Here is a 17,712-nt window from a genome sequence, read left to right as displayed (position 1 = left end):
AAAAAAATTATTTATGAAGAATAATAACAGGAAACTTTATCAAACATAATATTTTGAGATACCACGTATACATGTGTTTGTGGATCCATATATTGTTAAATCTCGAATTTTAATGATGAACTCAATTGTAAATTATTTGATCTAATCTATATGTTGAGAAAAAAGTATGTAGGATTAACTACGATAGCAGTAAGACATAAAGCAGGTGTTGTACCGGAGTCAAAATCGAGATCTCGTTGGAAGTTCAAGAGTTCGTTGGAAGTCCAGACGTTCATCGGAAGTTTTACCGAAACCAACCGAGAAGTCTAGGAGCTTGCCAAAAAAGCTCGTCGGAACTCGCCAAGAAGATCATCGTAAAGTCCAGGAGCTTACCGGGAGTCCTCCGGAATATTGCTAAGAGTTCGTCGGAAGATCACCGGAAGATTGCCGGAAGCTCGTCGGAAGAGTAATTGACGTACTGGAACAAGAGTGCCTTAGATTATGTCTTAGTAATTATAGTTAGATAGTAGATTAAGTTATAATTAGGCGATAATCTCATTAACTTAATTAGGGGCCAACTAGGCCCTTAACAGGGTTGAATTATGCCGGATTGATCAGCCCATTCAGCACTTAAATGCCTAGTCGACGGTGGCACTACTTGGGAGACTCAGTCTCCTAGGTGGTCTGGACGGTAGTACCGTCGGCAGTAAATACTACCAATAATGGTACCGTCAGAGCTCGGTCTTCGAGATCTGTCAAGCAGTAGTACCGCCCAGTAATGACGGTGGTATCGTAAGTATCCTGAAAATCTAGGATAAGACACTTTTTGTTTCCATTTTTGAAAGCCATTAGGGCCTATAAAAACCTCATCCTTTTCTGCATGAAAGAGCACGAAAGCTATTGGCATAATCTTGAGTTCTTGAGCCTTAAAGGGTTGTAAAAGTGAAAAGTTCTCCTCCTTCATCTCTTAGCCTTATAACCATCCAAAAAAGAGGAGTGAGACTTGTAAGGGTTGTCTCCTAAACCCGATAAAAAAAGAAAAAGCTGTAAAAGGTGGTTGACCTTTACCTATTGATGGAAGGCCTTTAGTGGACGCTGGAGACCTCGTCGGAGGAGGAATCTGAAAGTGGATATAGGTCACATTGATCGAACCACTCTAAATTCTAGTTTACTTTTCATTTGTGCAATTTACATTACTGTAAATCTCCTTAGTCCTCTCTTACAATTTACGAACCTATCCTTGAATAGTTGTAACATAAGGAATATATTATTTTTAAAGACAACGAATAATATAATATTTTATTTGTGCATCAAATAAAGGGTCATCTGAATCTAAGAGTGATATATCTGAATATAAATTTTTAATCTTTAAAAAATACTGAGAAATTGAGAGATCGCCTTAGTTAGTATTTATCAAACCATATTCTTTTTGTTAAGCAATACATGAAGAGATAAAATATCTGAAGTTGATTTATAATAAATAATATGTTCAAAGATATCATGAGAAATATATCTTTTTAATATAAATTCAACATTTGCATTTAAAGTCCTACATCTCTTCGTAGCGTCTCCATCTGCGATGTTGTTGTTGCATTGACACTAACCACATCCTATAGATCTTTCCCATGAGATAAGACTCCAAATAAGTTTATGGTAGTTAGACTAATTAAAAAGTTCAATACCAAATCCACCAACTTGATTATAATATTTTATAATAAAAAAATATTATCTTTTTCACCAAGAAGATCTTTAAAGCATATATTACCACTCTTATGGCTCTAAGAGTACGTGAAGAAAGAGATGATCACATGTAAGTGCAACCCTTTATCAAATAGTAGTAACAAGGTAATACTAGTCCAATATCAAATCAAATAGAAGAAAAAAAAACTAAGGCGAAAAAAAAAGGCTTTATAAAACTTCTAAAAAAGAAAAACAATTAGAGATCTTGAATAATTCTTAAAATTGACTTTAATACTTGAAACTTAAATTAATTTGTGACATATTTATAGATATAAAATATAAGAGTCCGTAATCTCTATAACTCTATCTAAAATATATTTTAAATTAAAAAATTTTATCCCTAAAACTCGATCTGATATCATTTAAAATATAAAATATTAATTTATAATTTTTTCAAAATATACTTTTTAAGTTCTCGACATCATCTGCCGCCTTCTCGTCTTATTCTTCTCTTTCCTCGCGTTCACTCTTCTTTTTTTTTTTTCTTTTCATTTGCTTCTCCAACTCTTCTTTCCTTCTTCCTTTCCTCGTCCTCGTTACCGAAAGCTACCAGTTATAAAGCCATAGGAAGAAAAAGAGATGTTATTTTCTAAACCCTTTCTTTTTGAGCCACTCGAAACCACACACGCTTGTGAAGTCACGGGAACCATTGACGTCCAAGCCAAGTTTGATGGCGTCGGCAAAGAATCATGTGAAAGCAGTCCATAGCGTCGATAGTTTCCTCGCCAAGACATTTGCGAGTGACAAGCACCGCCAACCGTAACAAGTGACCATTGACTGTGTTGTGATCTTATGTTATTAGAACCAGATTTCGTTTCCTTTCACCCTTTATTTGTAGAAAAAAGAACTCTTTCTTAGGGTGATACGTTGATTTTAAGTGGGGCGCCGCGCCCTTCAAATCTAGCTTGCCATTTGATGCAAGGCGACACCATCTTCTCTGCCGCCCATAATTGCATAGCTTTGCCAAATTCGAAGCATCCCATCCATCCTGCACTTTCTTCTATTATTAAAGTGGCAGAGTCATTGTTAGATCCAATGATCACCCAGGCAATAGGAAGCTACGATGCTCGGGTTGCCCAAGTCAATCCCTGGCTTCCCGGTTCCCATTTCTCCATGATTTTGCACTTTAATTCAGCAGACAACGAACACATACTCTTCAATCTCGATGCCAGCCATTTTTTTCTTGGTCGTCTTCGTCAAACAGTTTGATGATCCATAATGTCAATCCAGATGTCCATTTACCCTCATGCTTCGTGTGCTGTGTATCAAACGTATATAATTCACACTCATCGAGAACGGATCTCACGTTACGTGTGCGTCACCAATCCCCAGGAGAAGAAGATGCACGGAACCGAATCATTATCATATTCATTCTCTTGCATGCGGACGGAGGGAAGGACTCCACGAATGAAGAGAGGCCAAATAATTTCTATGTTCCAGTAATAGCGATAAACGAATAGGTAGATAATGGTAGGTAACATTATTCTCTTTGTGATTTATTCTATTCATATGAACAAGATTATGTACTTTTATTATATCAAAATCCTGGATGGATAGGAGGAGTTTGAACTATATTGATATTTCCAAAGAACAAGTTTAATAAATGTTGGAGGATTATTATTATTAACTTTATGTACGTGATGAAATTTATTTTATTACACTCTGAATTCAACGGGAGAATAATAATTTATTTTATTACGAAAAATAACCACTGGGGTTTGAAAGAGACGAAGAGAACAATTTCGGTAGAAAAGTTGCATAGTGTATTTTCGATGTGAACTATGCACCAGTCAAAAGCATATTTATAGATGTAAATATGCGTATTCCTTTTGCCACAAGAGTATATACAGACGGAATAACACACATAACTCTCTATTCTTTGACAACTTGAACTTACGGGTAAACTTATTACGACATACACGAAAACAACAAAATTGCAAATATTCCATTAAATAAAATATAAATATGGTATTAGGAAAGAAGAAATTAAGGTATACATGATGACCATATTTGGTACTTCCCTTCATCGATATGTTTCCAAATCCATTTAACCCAATTTTTAAATCAAGGGAAAAATATAAAAATAAATATATGAGTGTTGGAAATCAAAACAAATATATAAATAAATAAATTAATAAACGGAAATATAGTAATTAAAGAAGCAATAAATAGTTGTCCGTCTTGCCTTTTCTAGTCCGTCCCATCAACTAGTCTGCTGTCACACCAACTCCTCTGCAACTTTACTCCCCAAGACAGCCGGAAAAGAACGGTTTGGGTGCACCAAAACCCTTACTCTCTCCATTTCTCCCCTCTCCTGACAACCCTACAAAACGCATACGGCCGCAGAGGATGCACCACCAGCTCGTCTGTGCCAAGGCTGCCACAATCCGACCCATTCTGGAGCCAGATCAGGAGACTTCAAGACCTAAAAAGGATTGAGATGTGAAGTTCCGTCATGGCGTCCTCGAAGAAAGGATCAAACTGTTTAAAAACAAGACAAAAAGTACAACATGCACTAACCAATCCCCCAACCAAAACGACAAGTGCTTTCTCTCCTAAGCATTGACTCCAGCTTCCGGAGGCGGTATCGTGCTCGCATGGAGTCCCTTCCACCTCCCCTCGTCAACCGCAAGTGGCTGCTCTGCACCCTGGCCTGCTTCCTCGGCTATCTCCTCATCTCCTACAGCCTTCAGAAAGTGTACCGCCCGAGCACGACCATCGCATCTTTTCCAGACCTCGACGGCACTGCTCATGTAAGCAAAAAGCCCTCCACCGTGCCTTCGCTTGCAGAAGCATCGGCAGAGACTTATGTAGAGGTTCCACCTGTCAGCACTGCCCCCGCGCCTTGTGAAGCTTTTGTGCAAAAGTTGGAGCCGACGCCTACTCCTCCATCGGTCATCGCGGCCATGTACCCACGGGCAACCACCGAGGCGGATGCGTCTCCACAGCCCAGCGCGGTAGCAGGGATGGCCTTCTCACCATCCGACAAAGCAGAGCTTCCGTCTCCGGATTCTAGCCTGGTGCATGTCACGAATTCCTCGGGGTCTCCGATCATGGCGCTTCCACCTAAGCAGTCTAATGATGTCGATGCAAATACTTCTTCCTACTCCTCACAAATTATCACAACCAAAGAAATCCTTACAGCCGAAGCGACGACACCGGCAGCTCGCGCCACCGAAGAGGGAAACGTGGTGAAGGAGAAGAAGAAGTGCGACGTGTTCGACGGCAGGTGGGTGTACGACCGGAAGAGGTACCCTCTTTACCCGTCGCAATGGTGCCCCTTTCTCACCGACCAAGTAAGCTGCCAGAGGAACGGCAGGCCCGACTCCGACTACGAGCACTGGCGGTGGCAGCCTAATGGCTGCGACCTTCCGAGGTCAGCAGCTCTAATGCCATCATCAACTGCTACACGGAATCTGCTCGGTTCAATTGCTTCTGCCTCATCTGCTGCGTTCTGCGATTCTGAAAATTCTTGCAATGAAGGTTTAATGGGAGCGAGATGCTGGAGAGGTGGAGAGGGAAGCGAGTGGTGATCGTCGGTGACTCCCTCAACAGGAACATGTGGGAGTCGCTCGCCTGCATGCTCTACTCGTCGGTGCGCCGGAAGCGCGCCGACGTCAAGTTGCACGGCTCAGATTACAAGGTGTTCCGAGCCCTGGTACGTTGCCGTACTTACTCTGCTTGCTCGATCAGTATCAATTTACCCGTACACTTGTATAAACTGTTCACTTGCTTAACGATGGATCTAATAGAATAGTACTTGTCATGAGGTACTACATTTCACCCCAACATCAACAACAACAACAACAATAATAATAATAATAATAAATGTGCACCCAAAGCCAAAGTAGAAAGAAAAGCTGAGTTCCTTCACTGAATCATTCTGAAATATATGCTTTGGTTGGATGTGAACAATTGCACTTGGAAAAGTTTTTAGATGACTTGCAAGTTTTTATATCATGGAAGAATATTATTAGGACAAGTTTTTAGTCGATGACTTGATAGTGTTTGAAAAAAGTGGAACAGCAAACATTTTATTTAGAAGAAAGGAAGGTCGTGCATGATGCACTTAATTTGCTAACCTTAGAACACAGCACTTAGTAGCTGACAAGCTGGTGTGCACTTGATGTACCGGAAGTAAGTTCATCGACGCCCGAATCGATTGAATTTAACACGTGGCGTGGTAGGTTCGGATTTGGTGTACTTCGTCGAAGCAAAGTGCTGTACGAGTGGCTCAATCATGGAGGGAGCGGCTAATCTGTCTTGACTTTGCACACCCTTAATCTGTCTCCAATTGACTCTCGACACGCTAGGCGAGAGAGTACTTGTTAGGTCACCAGTCCCACCAGCCCAGCCCTCGTGAGACGTTGATATGAATCGCCTTTAGTTTGATCAAGTATCACGACGATGATGATGGTATATATGTATGTATTCATAAACTTGATCTTATCGGTTCTAAAATCCGCTAACAATTTAGATAATCGAATCCCCTTCCAAGCTTTTCTTTGGGTACTATTAATATGCCAATCCACGTCTGATCCATATTCAATCAATCAATACTTGTGGCTGAGGTAGCGCTGATACTTGAAAACCTTCAAGTTTTCTCTACTTAGTTTGTCTCAAACTCTCTAATCGATTACTGCAGATTAACTAATCGAGTAATGATTCGTCCAATGCCTAATGTCAAAGTTTAGGTTAACAATCTGTGTCAAGCCTTGTCTCGTAACTATTTTCCTGTCTTTTCCCTCAAGGATTATGATTGCTCGGTGGAGTTCTTTTGGAGCCCCTTCCTGGTAGAGCTGAAGGAAAGGGAAGACCATGCCAAGATCCTAAGGCTCGACAAGCTCCCGGCAGAAGAACGCCGATGGCTGGGTGCCGACGTCATGGTGTTCAACACCGGCCACTGGTGGACGCACCGCGGCAAGATGAGGGCGTGAGTAGTGGTGTACACACCACCCTATCTCGTTCTCTCTCACACGCACCTGACGGTACGAGCTTTGTTTAGTTGCATAACAACGGATGTGCATGCTGCCTGCTACAGGTGGAACTACTTCGAGTGCAGCGAAGGGTTGATGGAGGACATGGAAGCGGAGGAGGCGTTCCAAAGGGCACTCCGGACTTGGGCGCAGTGGGTCGACCGAAACGTGGACCCGGCCAGGACCGCCGTCTTCTTCAGGAGCATCTCGCCCGAACACAAGAGGTACGTACATCGGACCCACAACTCTTGTGCCCAGAATGCTGAGTTCTTCTTTGGTTTGACCGAGTCTATCTCAGAAACTTTTCTGGGTCCCACTACGATCAATCAGCGTCCTTTTACAAAGAAAGGTGAGAGTGTCATCAAATGTGTTGCCTTCGTACAGTAACACGCGTAAATTCATATATATACATATATATATATATATATATATATATGTATATATATATGTATATATAAAAGAGTTGAGCTTCCATGGTTGCCAACACAATGCAACGGTTGAGAAATCCAAACACCTACAAGTCTGTCTATATTATGGCCGACTACTCTCTCCTTCCCAAGCTGTTGCATACAGGATGGCGAGCATGTTCTCATGGAGCGTCTGTAGAATCAATCATGTCATGCCTTGCCATGGAAGCACCTCCAAACAACAACATAGTTAAACTTTACTAAGCCATATTCTGAACTGCTAGCTCCTGTAGCCAGCCTCCACAAAGCCTCAGGAACAGCCAGCTCCTGTAGGACTTGCAACTTGGTGTCATAATTGCATTTCTGGTGCGTATTCATGCAGGGAAAACTTACACTGGTGCTACAACCAGACCCACCCCATCACCAACGACACTTATCTGCAGCAGTTTCCGAGATCCATGGTGTCGCTTGCGGAGACGACCATCGGGAAGATGAGAACCCCGGTGACGTATCTGAACATCACACGGCTGTCGGAGTACCGGCGAGATGCGCACACATCCATTTACACATCCAGGCAAGGGAAGCTGCTAACGGCGGAGCAGAGGAAGGAACCCGCGAGATATGCCGACTGCAGCCATTGGTGCCTTCCAGGATTGCCCGATACTTGGAATGTTCTTCTCTTTGCTTCCCTCCTCATGGGAACAACCCCCTCCATCATTTCATAGATCTTTTCATCGTGTAGTGCTCCTTCAGGATTGCCACTTAATTATTTTCTGGACATGAAAAGGATCATATTTAAATTTAGGAGCTCAACCCAAAAGAATCCATGTAGCTAATTAAAAAAATGTACAGAACGTACATAAACAAGAAAGAAGAGTACGAAGCAAAGGGATTGCTACATTCACTTGCACTGGAAACATTAGTCGATCATAACATCCACGCATCTCTGTAATTTAACCCTCCGTTCAATATTTTTTTTTGGGAGGAAGATGGTATTTTCAAACGTGTGCCCATAAGATATCCCCTTCCGCAGAAGAAGGTTTCGTATTAGTTTGGATAAGTTGTCTTGTTGTAGCAGTCTTCGGGTCCACGGATTTTGGTATACCTGTGAGTATTAGTCCCATGGCATTATACTCATTCGATTTCTTGTTTCACAATAAAATGATTGATGTTTTTCCTTTTTCTTTTTATTAAAAAATTCCTTTTGATACAGACACAAACTGATAAAATCCATCTCATTTGGTTTTGTTTCTAAATCTCCCAAAAATAACTGCCAAATTTGTTGGCCCATTTTCTTTTCATGCTTCTATGGTTTGTACCGTAGGTTTATTAAAAAAAAAAAAAATTTGATCTCAGTCATCCGGACTTTTTCGATATTTATTAGTGTGAGATTATTCTCTTAATCCTCTTTATTACGTTTTCACATATAAATATTTTTATATTAAGTATTAATTAGATATAGTTAAATTAATACAATCCGACTCGATTTGGTTGTCTCTTAAAAACTGCTCCACGAAAAGAAAAAAAAGAGTTGTGTGGTTGTCTCCGTTGAGAGTGCATTTGTTGCATAAATTAGTTTCAAATCAACCATCATATAAACTATTTAATATAATAAAACTATTTTTATTTAAAGACAAAAAACAAAGAAAAGGACAGTGAGTGGTTCACCAAAGTTTAGCTTCCGTGTCAGCGTCGGATGAAGATGATGGTCCGCATCACATGCCGTTCGTCTGCGATCCGCCGGGCCATATTAACTCCCTTGCAACGGCTTCTGGTCTAAACCTTCTGTCCCATTTTGTTTTCTGGCGATCGTTACACGGAGAACGGTGCGGCCTAAGCAAACTCCACCAACTCCGCGCTGTGATCGGTCAAGCTTGTCGCTCGCCCGAACAATGGTTGCAACGTACTCCAATTAATTTGTTTCGCCAAACACAATGTTGCGGTCGGTGCAACTTTTTGTTTGAGCAAACCCACGGTAAAGACGCAGCGCTATAAACCGTGTCAAAAAAGCACCGACCCTCCGCAGGGCTCGCACGCTGTTCCTGTAAACGAGGCGTCCGCCATCCAGGAAGCACTATTGTGCTCGAGAAAAGTTATAGCGGTGAGGTTTGGTGCGTTAGCTCAACCTCTTGCCCTGCCCTTCTCATTTTCTTCTACTCTCCTCTTTGCCTCTTGACACTCGGTGCTTCTCCTCACTCCTCCATGGAGCTGCAAACGCTGAATCTTGGCAGCCGGAGACCCCGATACCGCATCGAAACCAAGTCGTTGTCCTACGACCTCTCGACCGCCACACGGAACGTTCACCTGCGTTGCTGCGGCTTTCCCAGCACCTGCAGGTCTATTCTGAAGAACGTGTGCTGTGAGGCCCTTCCCGGTGAGCTCCTGGCGATCGTCGGCCCGAGCGGAGCTGGAAAGACCACGCTGCTCTCCGTTCTTGCCGGCGTGATACACCCGAGCCAAGTCTCCGGCGACATACTCGTCGATGGACGACCCATGGACGTGTCCCGCTTTCGAAGGGTATCCGGCTACGTCACGCAAGACGATGCGCTCTTCCCGCTGCTGACGGTCGAGGAGTCGCTGGCATACAGCGCCAGGCTGAGGCTCAACGCGACGGCTGGCGAGGCCGCTGCCCGCGTGAGGGAGCTGATCAAAGAGCTGGGTCTGGATCATGTGGCCGGTTCTAGAATCGGCGGCCACGGAGCTGGCGGCATTTCCGGCGGTGAGCGCCGCCGGGTTTCCATCGGGGTCGACTTGGTGCATGATCCGGCGGTGCTGTTGCTGGACGAGCCGACCTCCGGGCTGGACTCGGCCTCCGCCCTCCACATTGTAAAGCTGCTCAAGTCCATGGCGTCTGTCCAGGGAAAGACCATTGTCCTCACCATCCATCAGCCGGGCTTTCGGATCCTCGAGTTGTTCGACCAGGTCTTGCTCATCGCCGGCGGAACCGTTCACCACCAGGGGCCGATCGCGCTATTGGAGAGTCGGCTGAGGGAGGCTGGCCATCGCATTCCTCCTCATGTCAATGTGCTGGAGTTCGCCATGGATGCCATGGCTAGCCTGGACTCAGGGCCCACTACTCCCCAAGAAGAGGTTATCAGAGCTCCCAACTGCAGCACCAAAGAAGACAAAATCTTCTACGCCAATTCGCGGTGTGGCGAGGTTTTCATTCTAACCAGCCGGTTCTTCAAGAACGCTTCGAGGACCCGGGAGCTGTTCACCGCGAAGGTGATCCAATCCATCGCAGCTGGGTTCGGCCTCGGAACAATCTTCATAAACGTAAGCAACCTCCAAGCCAGGGTGGGTTTCTTCGCGTTCAGCCTCACCTTTCTTCTGTCCTCCACGAACGAAGGCTTGCCCATCTTCTTGCGGGAGAGAAGGATTCTGCAGAGGGAGACCTCGAGAGGGGCCTACAGGGTGTCCTCCTATGTCATAGCCAATGCGCTTGTCTTCATGCCTTTTCTTCTAGTAGCTGCACTCTTATACGCCACTCCAGTGTATTGGTTGGTGGGACTGAGAAGGGAGATGGATAAGTTTCTCTACTTCTCTTTGGTGATATGGCTGGTGATGCTGATGGCCAACTCTTTTGTCGCGTGCTTCAGCGCCCTGGTTCCAACCTTCATCATGGGCAATTCCGTCATCTCGGGGCTGATGGGTTCCTTCTTCCTCTTCTCAGGCTATTTCATAGCCAAAGACAACATACCCAGGTACTGGATCTTCATGCACTACCTCAGCTTCTTTAAGTATCCGTTCGAGGCTTTCGTGTTGAACGAGTATGGTGGAGTAAGGGGAAGAAGGGAATGCTTGGAGTGGGAGGGAAACATGTGCGCTCTCGACGGAGGGATGTTCTTGAGGGAGCAGGGCGTGGTGGAGTCTCAAAGATGGAGCCATGTGGGAGTGATGCTTGCTTTCATATGCGGGTACAGAATCCTTTGTTTTCTCATCCTGCGCCTTAGATGCTACGATGTGAGAAGATAGGGAGAGAGAGAGAGAGAGAGAGAGAGAGCGAGAGGACTTTGCCGTCCCATCTTTGTTCTCTATGGCAGAAGAATTTGCTAATTGTCTCTTCAGTGTTTAATATGTTCCATTACGTTTCCGGAGACGAGAATGGATTTCTGAAATGTTGCACGCTGATTCCTCGACATGACACGCACACTCATGTCGGCTCAGCGAATCACCTCGGAGTGTGTAAACGACTTAAATATACGTTGGTGTCTATGTACTTTTTTTCCCACTAACAAGGCAGAAGAGTCGTTGCTCGTATACTTCACGAGTCATTGCCTTTACGAAGACGAAGGTCGATTCCAGTTGCATATGGTCATTAATTATCCACACACACACACACACATATATATATATATATATATATATATATATATATTATACTTTGTGATTTTCACAAAATTCAAGGTGCTCAATTGCCTTCCCAAATGAATGTTCTGTCTATCCAACTCAAGACCGGCGGAATGGTGTTTACGAACTGTGGCCCACCACCATGATTGGGCTTGGGCCATCTATTACGGACTGTGGCCCATATGATCTATGGGCCTGGAACAGCTCGAGTCCCCTCCAAGCTGGATGGTGTTTACAGCAGACTTCCTCGTGTTCATTGGCGACAATGAATAATTGAATACAGCCTCGTGGCGTGGAAAAGGGATGGTAGAGAGTCCATCTGCCCACCGCACCAAGTCAACCCATTTTGGTGTTTTTACGACTGTTTCCAAGTCAAACCCCATCTTTCGCCGAAGAGGATCACAACAGCAGTCGGTTGGCACGCAGCAATCGCATCGCTCCATCGTAGTACACCGGTCGAGTTCTGGTCCTCTGCACCGATTCAGGAAGGTCGATGGTCGCCCTGCTACCAACTGATGAGTGCGTGGTTAGCGCACCAGAGAAGAGAGAATTTGGTTTGGATTTTCCACGGAGGATCCGCAAGACCATTCCCAGGAGTGGCGCCCACCTTCCTTTCTTCCGTGACTGCAACCTTAATGTCCATGCCATGCATGCATCGAGATAGCAGGACTCAGTCCAGCCATGGAGGAAGGAAGAGTTACCAAGCTTAGCCCTGTCCCTTTCTAACTTGCTGCGCCAATATTTCACACCTCCTCTCGCTCACATCGAGAGCTTTCTCTTCTGGACTCTGCCATCTGATGCCCACGGTTGCGAGCAAATCCTAATGCCACAACCTTGCACCCCCTAGATAAGAAGGAAGGAATTCCTCTTTCCGAGGATTGCTAGGGCGTACCGCTGATAGGTTCCGCTGCGCGGAGGCGATGAACTCCATGACACGAAGAAAACAGAGAAAGAGACCAAAGCAGAGATGGCTAGCTATGAAGTGGGAGCCGAATCCATATGCCCACAAACACAAACAGTCACCGTCTTCCATCGTCGTCGTCATCATCTCAGCTTCCCGCCTCAGTCGTAGAACCCCCTGCCTCGATCGGCATGTAGCGCACGTGCCAGACCAGAAACCTTGACGTGCCCCCATGCAAACCCACATGCCGTCTCCACATTTCGGAGCCTCAGAAAGCTCTTCCTCCCTACCACGTGATTACGTCACGCACATTGAAGAAACCGAGGAATTAACTCTCTCTCTCTCTCTCTCTCTCTCCTCCTTCTGTACGTGATTTATATGGTGATTGCTGCTACAACTTATACAAATTGTTAGTGGAGAGCTGCGCTCTGGTATGCTGCATAAATTGAAGGCTCATTGCGTCCGTACGGAGTTGTGCCATGCTGTGAACATTAGATTCCCTGCTTTCTTGGGAGACGAGTACATTTGTTTGGTGTCAGTCTCGTCTGATGCCGCTGGCTATTACTTTTGGATGGAATTGGCTCATGTAATCAAATTTGTTTGCATCCCTCTTCTGTATAATCATGTTGGCATTTTGTGGAACGAGTGTGAATCATAGGACGGCAAGATATTGTGATATAACAAGCGTTATACAAAGAATCAACAGCGAATGGATCGAAGATAAGAAGACAGCACGGTCGAAAGCTGAACATGCATGGCAGGGATCATGTGCAAGTTAGGCCACTAATTTCTTTGAGGTACTGTGGCCACAGGAACCATTGGATCGGTAAGCATGCGGTGAGAGAAAAAGAGGGACTGCGATGGACTTAAAAGAAGTCCACTAATCGGAAGCCCTGTACCAGCCAGCCACACACCTCAGAGAGAGAGAGAGAGAGAGAGAGAGAGAGAGAGAGAGAGAGAGAGAGATTCTGTTCCCCAAAAAACACAATAAATGAGAGGAAAAAAATATAAATTAATGAAAACGACCTGATAATATAACAAGAGATTCTGATAAATCTCTCCTCGAAAGTTGAAGTATAGAATTGTTATAGGAGGATCCTTCTTCTCTTTGGATCTACTCGAGCGTATTTATGAACCTCTCGTCTTCTTCTTAATGCGCTTAAATCTGTCTACGGAAGGGGACGCATAAAGCTTTTAGCACTTTAAATCTGTCTCTGGACGGGGAAACATAAAGCTTTTATAACTCAAGAAATCCAATGCTTTAACCATGTGATTAAGGACCAGGTTCTTGAATTGGCTTTAACTGCATGCCTCGAGGTAGAAAAAAGAAAGCAGTACGGCTTCAGATAGAAACAGTGGCTTGCTTGCTTGCTGCTCTCTGTGTGCTCGTCATGGCTGGCGAAGCATGCATGGATGTTGGGAGTCCCACGAGTTGGAATCTGGCTATTGAGTTCACTGCGTGGGAATTCATTGCCCCCATTTACTGCTTGGACATAGAAGAAATTAAGACTACCATTCAATGCCGGCTTTGGATTCCTTTTGATGGCAGAGAATATTTAAGCCGAGGCGAGGCTTCTCTCGACGTTGAAACTATTGGCGCTGCTTCATGACGCAAATCTCACCACCCGATGCAGCAGAATATGGTGAAGTGTGCTCGCAGCTTGCAGTGGTCGATGGGATTGTTCACATGGTTTCCGTGCCCATCTCACTGCTACGTCTTCTTCCTCATCCTCACCGGAAAGAAAGAAAAAGGGGAGTGGGGTGGGGTGTCGTATCTGAGTTCCTGACATTTAATCACGATGTATATATACTTTTGGTTGACAAACCTTACGCCTGCAACTGTTGTTTGCAAAACCTCTGATAAGAAATATGCATGCATCTCCCCAACATGTTAAGATTTATATTCGAACGAGGACTAAACGGATCCATTTACGTATCCAACGCTGCTTCCGTACATCATATCACTATAGATTCCTTATAGCAACAATATTAGCATCTGTAGTCCCTCCTGTCTACCTCTAATTCCCGTTCGACTTTGGCAGCCCGTTCATGTCATACTTTATATATAGCCTATACTTACGCTCTTATCGGCTGTTAATGCTCAAAGATGAAGCTGTGAGTTCAACACGTTGATGTGCTCTACTAACATATCAAAACAAATCCCGCTAACCCTAGTAAACCAAACACGTCTACGCTCTGCCTACGAGGAGTATCGAACTTGATGGGAAAAATGATAGAGTTATTATAAAAAAAAGAGAGCAGATATTCTATATTTCACTCAAAATTGTTTATAATTTCAAAACTCTATAATTTTCATGACCTAATACATGCGGTTTATATAGTCTTCAAAAATATATGATATTAATTATATTTAAAGTGAATCATTATTTAAGAATCAATAATCAAATTGATTTGTCCTTCGATAGATATTTAATTTTTTTTCTTGATATAATGAATATTTATTTTGATGAAATTAATCTTTTGATACTTGAACAAGTTTAATTCTAATATTCTCTCCCCTTAAATTTGTTCCATTTAATATGTCAAGTTTCTTTCAAAGTTGTTGAAATATTTCAAATTTGAGAGGTTTTATAAATATATCGGCCACTTGTTCACTTGTAATGCACATTTACTTTTTTATTTTTTATATGATCTCTTATCAAATAAAATCTTGTATCGATATACTTCGATCTTTCATGGTATACTGGATTTTTGGCTAAGGTAATAGTTGATTTGTTATCAATATAAATCTTAGCTGACTTCTTTTGTGACATATGAAGTTCTTGGAGTAATATTTGTAGCTAGATTGCATGACAAACATAAGAAGATATTGCTATATATCCGGCTTCACAACTTGATAAAGCAATAATTTGGTGCTTTTTTGAAAACCAAGTGAATATAGCTTCACCAAAATAAAATACAGATCCAGTTATACTTTTTCGATCATCGTAACTTCCAGCCCAATCACTGTCACTATATTCAATAAGCTCTAACCTTTTAGATGATGAATAGAATATTTTATACTCAATTGTTCATTTAATATATCATAAAATTCTTTTAGCAATATTTAAATGAGATGTCTTAGGAGCTTCCATATATCTATTTATTAAACCAACTCCAAATAGTGTATCAGGTCGAGTGAATATCAAATATCTTAAACATCTAACTAGACTTTTATAATGAGTTTAATTAATGTATTTACCTTTACCTTTCTTAGTCAACTTAGTGTCATATTCAATAAGTGTATCTATAGGGTGATAATCTTCCATAGAAAACTTTTTTAGAACCTCCTTTACATAATTTTCTTATAAGATAAATATTCATCCATTGTCTTATATAACTTCAATACCAAGGAAATAAGTCATTAGGCCTAAGTCGGTCATCTCAAATTTCTTATTTATAAAGTGCTTAAAATATTTAATCATAGAACTACTATTGCCTATAAATATTAAATCATCTACATACAAGCGTACAAACAAGATATCTCCATCAGAGTTCATTTAGAGAGCATATTCATATGAACACATTGAAAAATTATTTTGAATAAAATAAATATCTATTCGAGAATTTCAAGCTTGTGAGACTTGTTTAAGCCCATAAAGAGCTCTTTTTAACTTGTATACTTTGTCTTCTTATTCATAAATAATAAAACAAGAGGGTTATTGAATATATACCATTTTTTCAAGAACTCAATTAAGAAATACTGATTTAACATCTATTAATAAAATTTTTCATTTCATTTGAGCTGTTAGGAAGATAAGTAATCTTATTGTCTCTAGTCGTACAACTAGTGCAAATACTTCTTCATAGTCAATTTCATATTGTTGTTTGTATCCCTTTGTAACCAATCAGACCTTGTATTTCTCCTGCTCTCATTTTACATTTCTTTTTGTTTTGAAGATCCACTTAACTATTAGGATCAAGAGCGGCACTAATAGGGGAGGGGGGGGGGGTGGGGGGGGGTGAATTAGTGTAGCGAAAAAATTAGTGATTTTAAAAAATATTTATTTTGATTAAATCCATTTCGGAAAGATATTAAACTTGAAGGTGTTCATAAGACTGTAAAGAGAAATTTAAGGAAGATTGTAGTAATATAAATTGCTCAAATAGAAACGCAAACCAGAATTTAGAGTGGTTTGATCATTGTGACCTACATCCACTTCTGATTCCTCTTCCGTCGAGGTCACCGGTGTCTACTAATGGTCTTCCTTCAATAGGCGAAGACCAACCACCTTTTACAACTATTTCTCCTTTTATCGGGTTTAGGAGATAACCTTTACAAGCCTTACTCCTCTTTCTTAGATGTTTACAAAGCTAAAAGAGAGAGAGGACTCTTCTCACTTTTACAACACTTTAACACTCCAAGAATTCAAGATTATGTTAACACTTTCATACTCTTTCATGCAGAAAATGGTGGGGTATTTATAGGCCCTAATGGTTTCAAAATTGGAGCAAAAAATTATCTTATCCCGATTTTTCGGGGTACTGACGGTACCACCGCCATTACTGGGCGGTACTACCACTTGTCACTCTAACATTGGGCGGTACTACCGCCTGTCACTCTGACATTGGGTGGTACCATTACTGGCAACATTAATTACCGGTAGTACCACCACCCAGTCTGGGCAGTACCACCACCTAGAACACCTGAGAGATCGAGTCCCAAGCGGTGCCACCGTCGGCCGTGGTTTCAGGTGCTGAATGAGCTGTTCAATCCGGCCCAATTCAGCCCTGTTAAGGGCCCAATTGACCCTTAACTAAGTTAGTGAGATTACCTCTCAATCCTAACTCAATTTAAGTTCTAACTATAATAATTAAGATATTTAACAAAAGCATTCTTATTCCAGTACGTCAATTGTTCTTTCGGCGAGCTTTTGGCGATCTTCCGACGAACTTTCGATGATCTCTCGGCAAAGTTCCGGTGGACTCCCGGTAAGCTCCTGGACTTTATCACGATCTTCTTGACGAGTTCCGATGAGTTTCTTTGGCAAGCTCCTGGACTTCTCGGTCAGTTCCGGTAGAATTTTCGACAAATGTCCGAACTTCCAATGAACTCTCGAACTTCCAATGAAGTCCCGATCTTAACTCTGGCACAACACCTGCTCTGTCTTACTGCTATCGTAATTAATCATACACACTTTTCTCAACATATGGATTAGATCAAATAATTTACTATTGATATTAACATCGATCGCTTGGTGGTCTTCCAGAAGTGTAGTAAGCTTTCATGTATCATTTTTGTTAATGGCGTGAATCTCTTCATTCATAGCTTGTTGTCATTTTTCTTATCTATAAGCTTCTTCGAAGGTTAATGGATCATATCTTACAAAAAGATAAAATAAAAAATATTCATCATTCG

At 42.4% G+C, this 17,712-nt stretch overlaps 2 protein-coding genes across 3 annotated transcripts; both read left to right on the top strand.

The window, feature by feature from the left end:
* The first annotated feature begins 4,011 nt into the window (after positions 1-4,011).
* LOC103973717 (protein trichome birefringence-like 42) lies at positions 4,012-7,915 on the top strand. 2 transcript variants are annotated; one of them, XM_009388361.3, is made up of 6 exons: positions 4,339-4,472; positions 4,550-5,095; positions 5,203-5,377; positions 6,471-6,652; positions 6,761-6,919; positions 7,485-7,915. In XM_009388361.3, exons 2-6 carry the CDS (start codon positions 4,626-4,628, stop codon positions 7,825-7,827), a joined length of 1,329 nt encoding a protein of 442 aa, XP_009386636.1. In that variant the 5' UTR covers positions 4,339-4,472; positions 4,550-4,625; the 3' UTR covers positions 7,828-7,915. The 2 variants fall into 2 exon arrangements, with proteins under 2 accessions (XP_009386635.1, XP_009386636.1); XM_009388360.3 differs by having other exon boundaries at positions 4,012-5,095.
* A 1,202-nt stretch (positions 7,916-9,117) lies between these two features.
* LOC135610065 (ABC transporter G family member 10-like) lies at positions 9,118-11,318 on the top strand. The gene has a single exon (XM_065104038.1). The coding sequence runs from the start codon at positions 9,305-9,307 to the stop codon at positions 11,075-11,077; it is 1,773 nt and encodes a 590-aa protein (XP_064960110.1). The 5' UTR covers positions 9,118-9,304; the 3' UTR covers positions 11,078-11,318.
* Positions 11,319-17,712: the final 6,394 nt, after the last annotated feature.

The sequence above is a fragment of the Musa acuminata genome, chromosome BXJ2-4 (genome assembly GCF_036884655.1).
Source record: "Musa acuminata AAA Group cultivar baxijiao chromosome BXJ2-4, Cavendish_Baxijiao_AAA, whole genome shotgun sequence".
NCBI lineage: Eukaryota > Viridiplantae > Streptophyta > Magnoliopsida > Zingiberales > Musaceae > Musa > Musa acuminata.
This window is presented reverse-complemented; position numbering and strand designations above follow the sequence as displayed.

What these genes read in the sequence shown, in the direction of transcription:
- LOC103973717 (XM_009388360.3), top strand. Translation starts at nt 4,317, where the DNA reads ATGGAGTCCCTTCCACCTCCCCTCGTCAACCGCAAGTGGCTGCTCTGC. An exon ending in AATGGCTGCGACCTTCCGAG is followed by an intron (nt 5,096 to 5,202) that starts GTCAGCAGCTCT and finishes CTTGCAATGAAG; the next exon opens with GTTTAATGGGAGCGAGATGC. An exon ending in CACCGCGGCAAGATGAGGGC is followed by an intron (nt 6,653 to 6,760) that starts GTGAGTAGTGGT and finishes TGCCTGCTACAG; the next exon opens with GTGGAACTACTTCGAGTGCA.
- LOC135610065 (XM_065104038.1), top strand. Translation starts at nt 9,305, where the DNA reads ATGGAGCTGCAAACGCTGAATCTTGGCAGCCGGAGACCCCGATACCGC.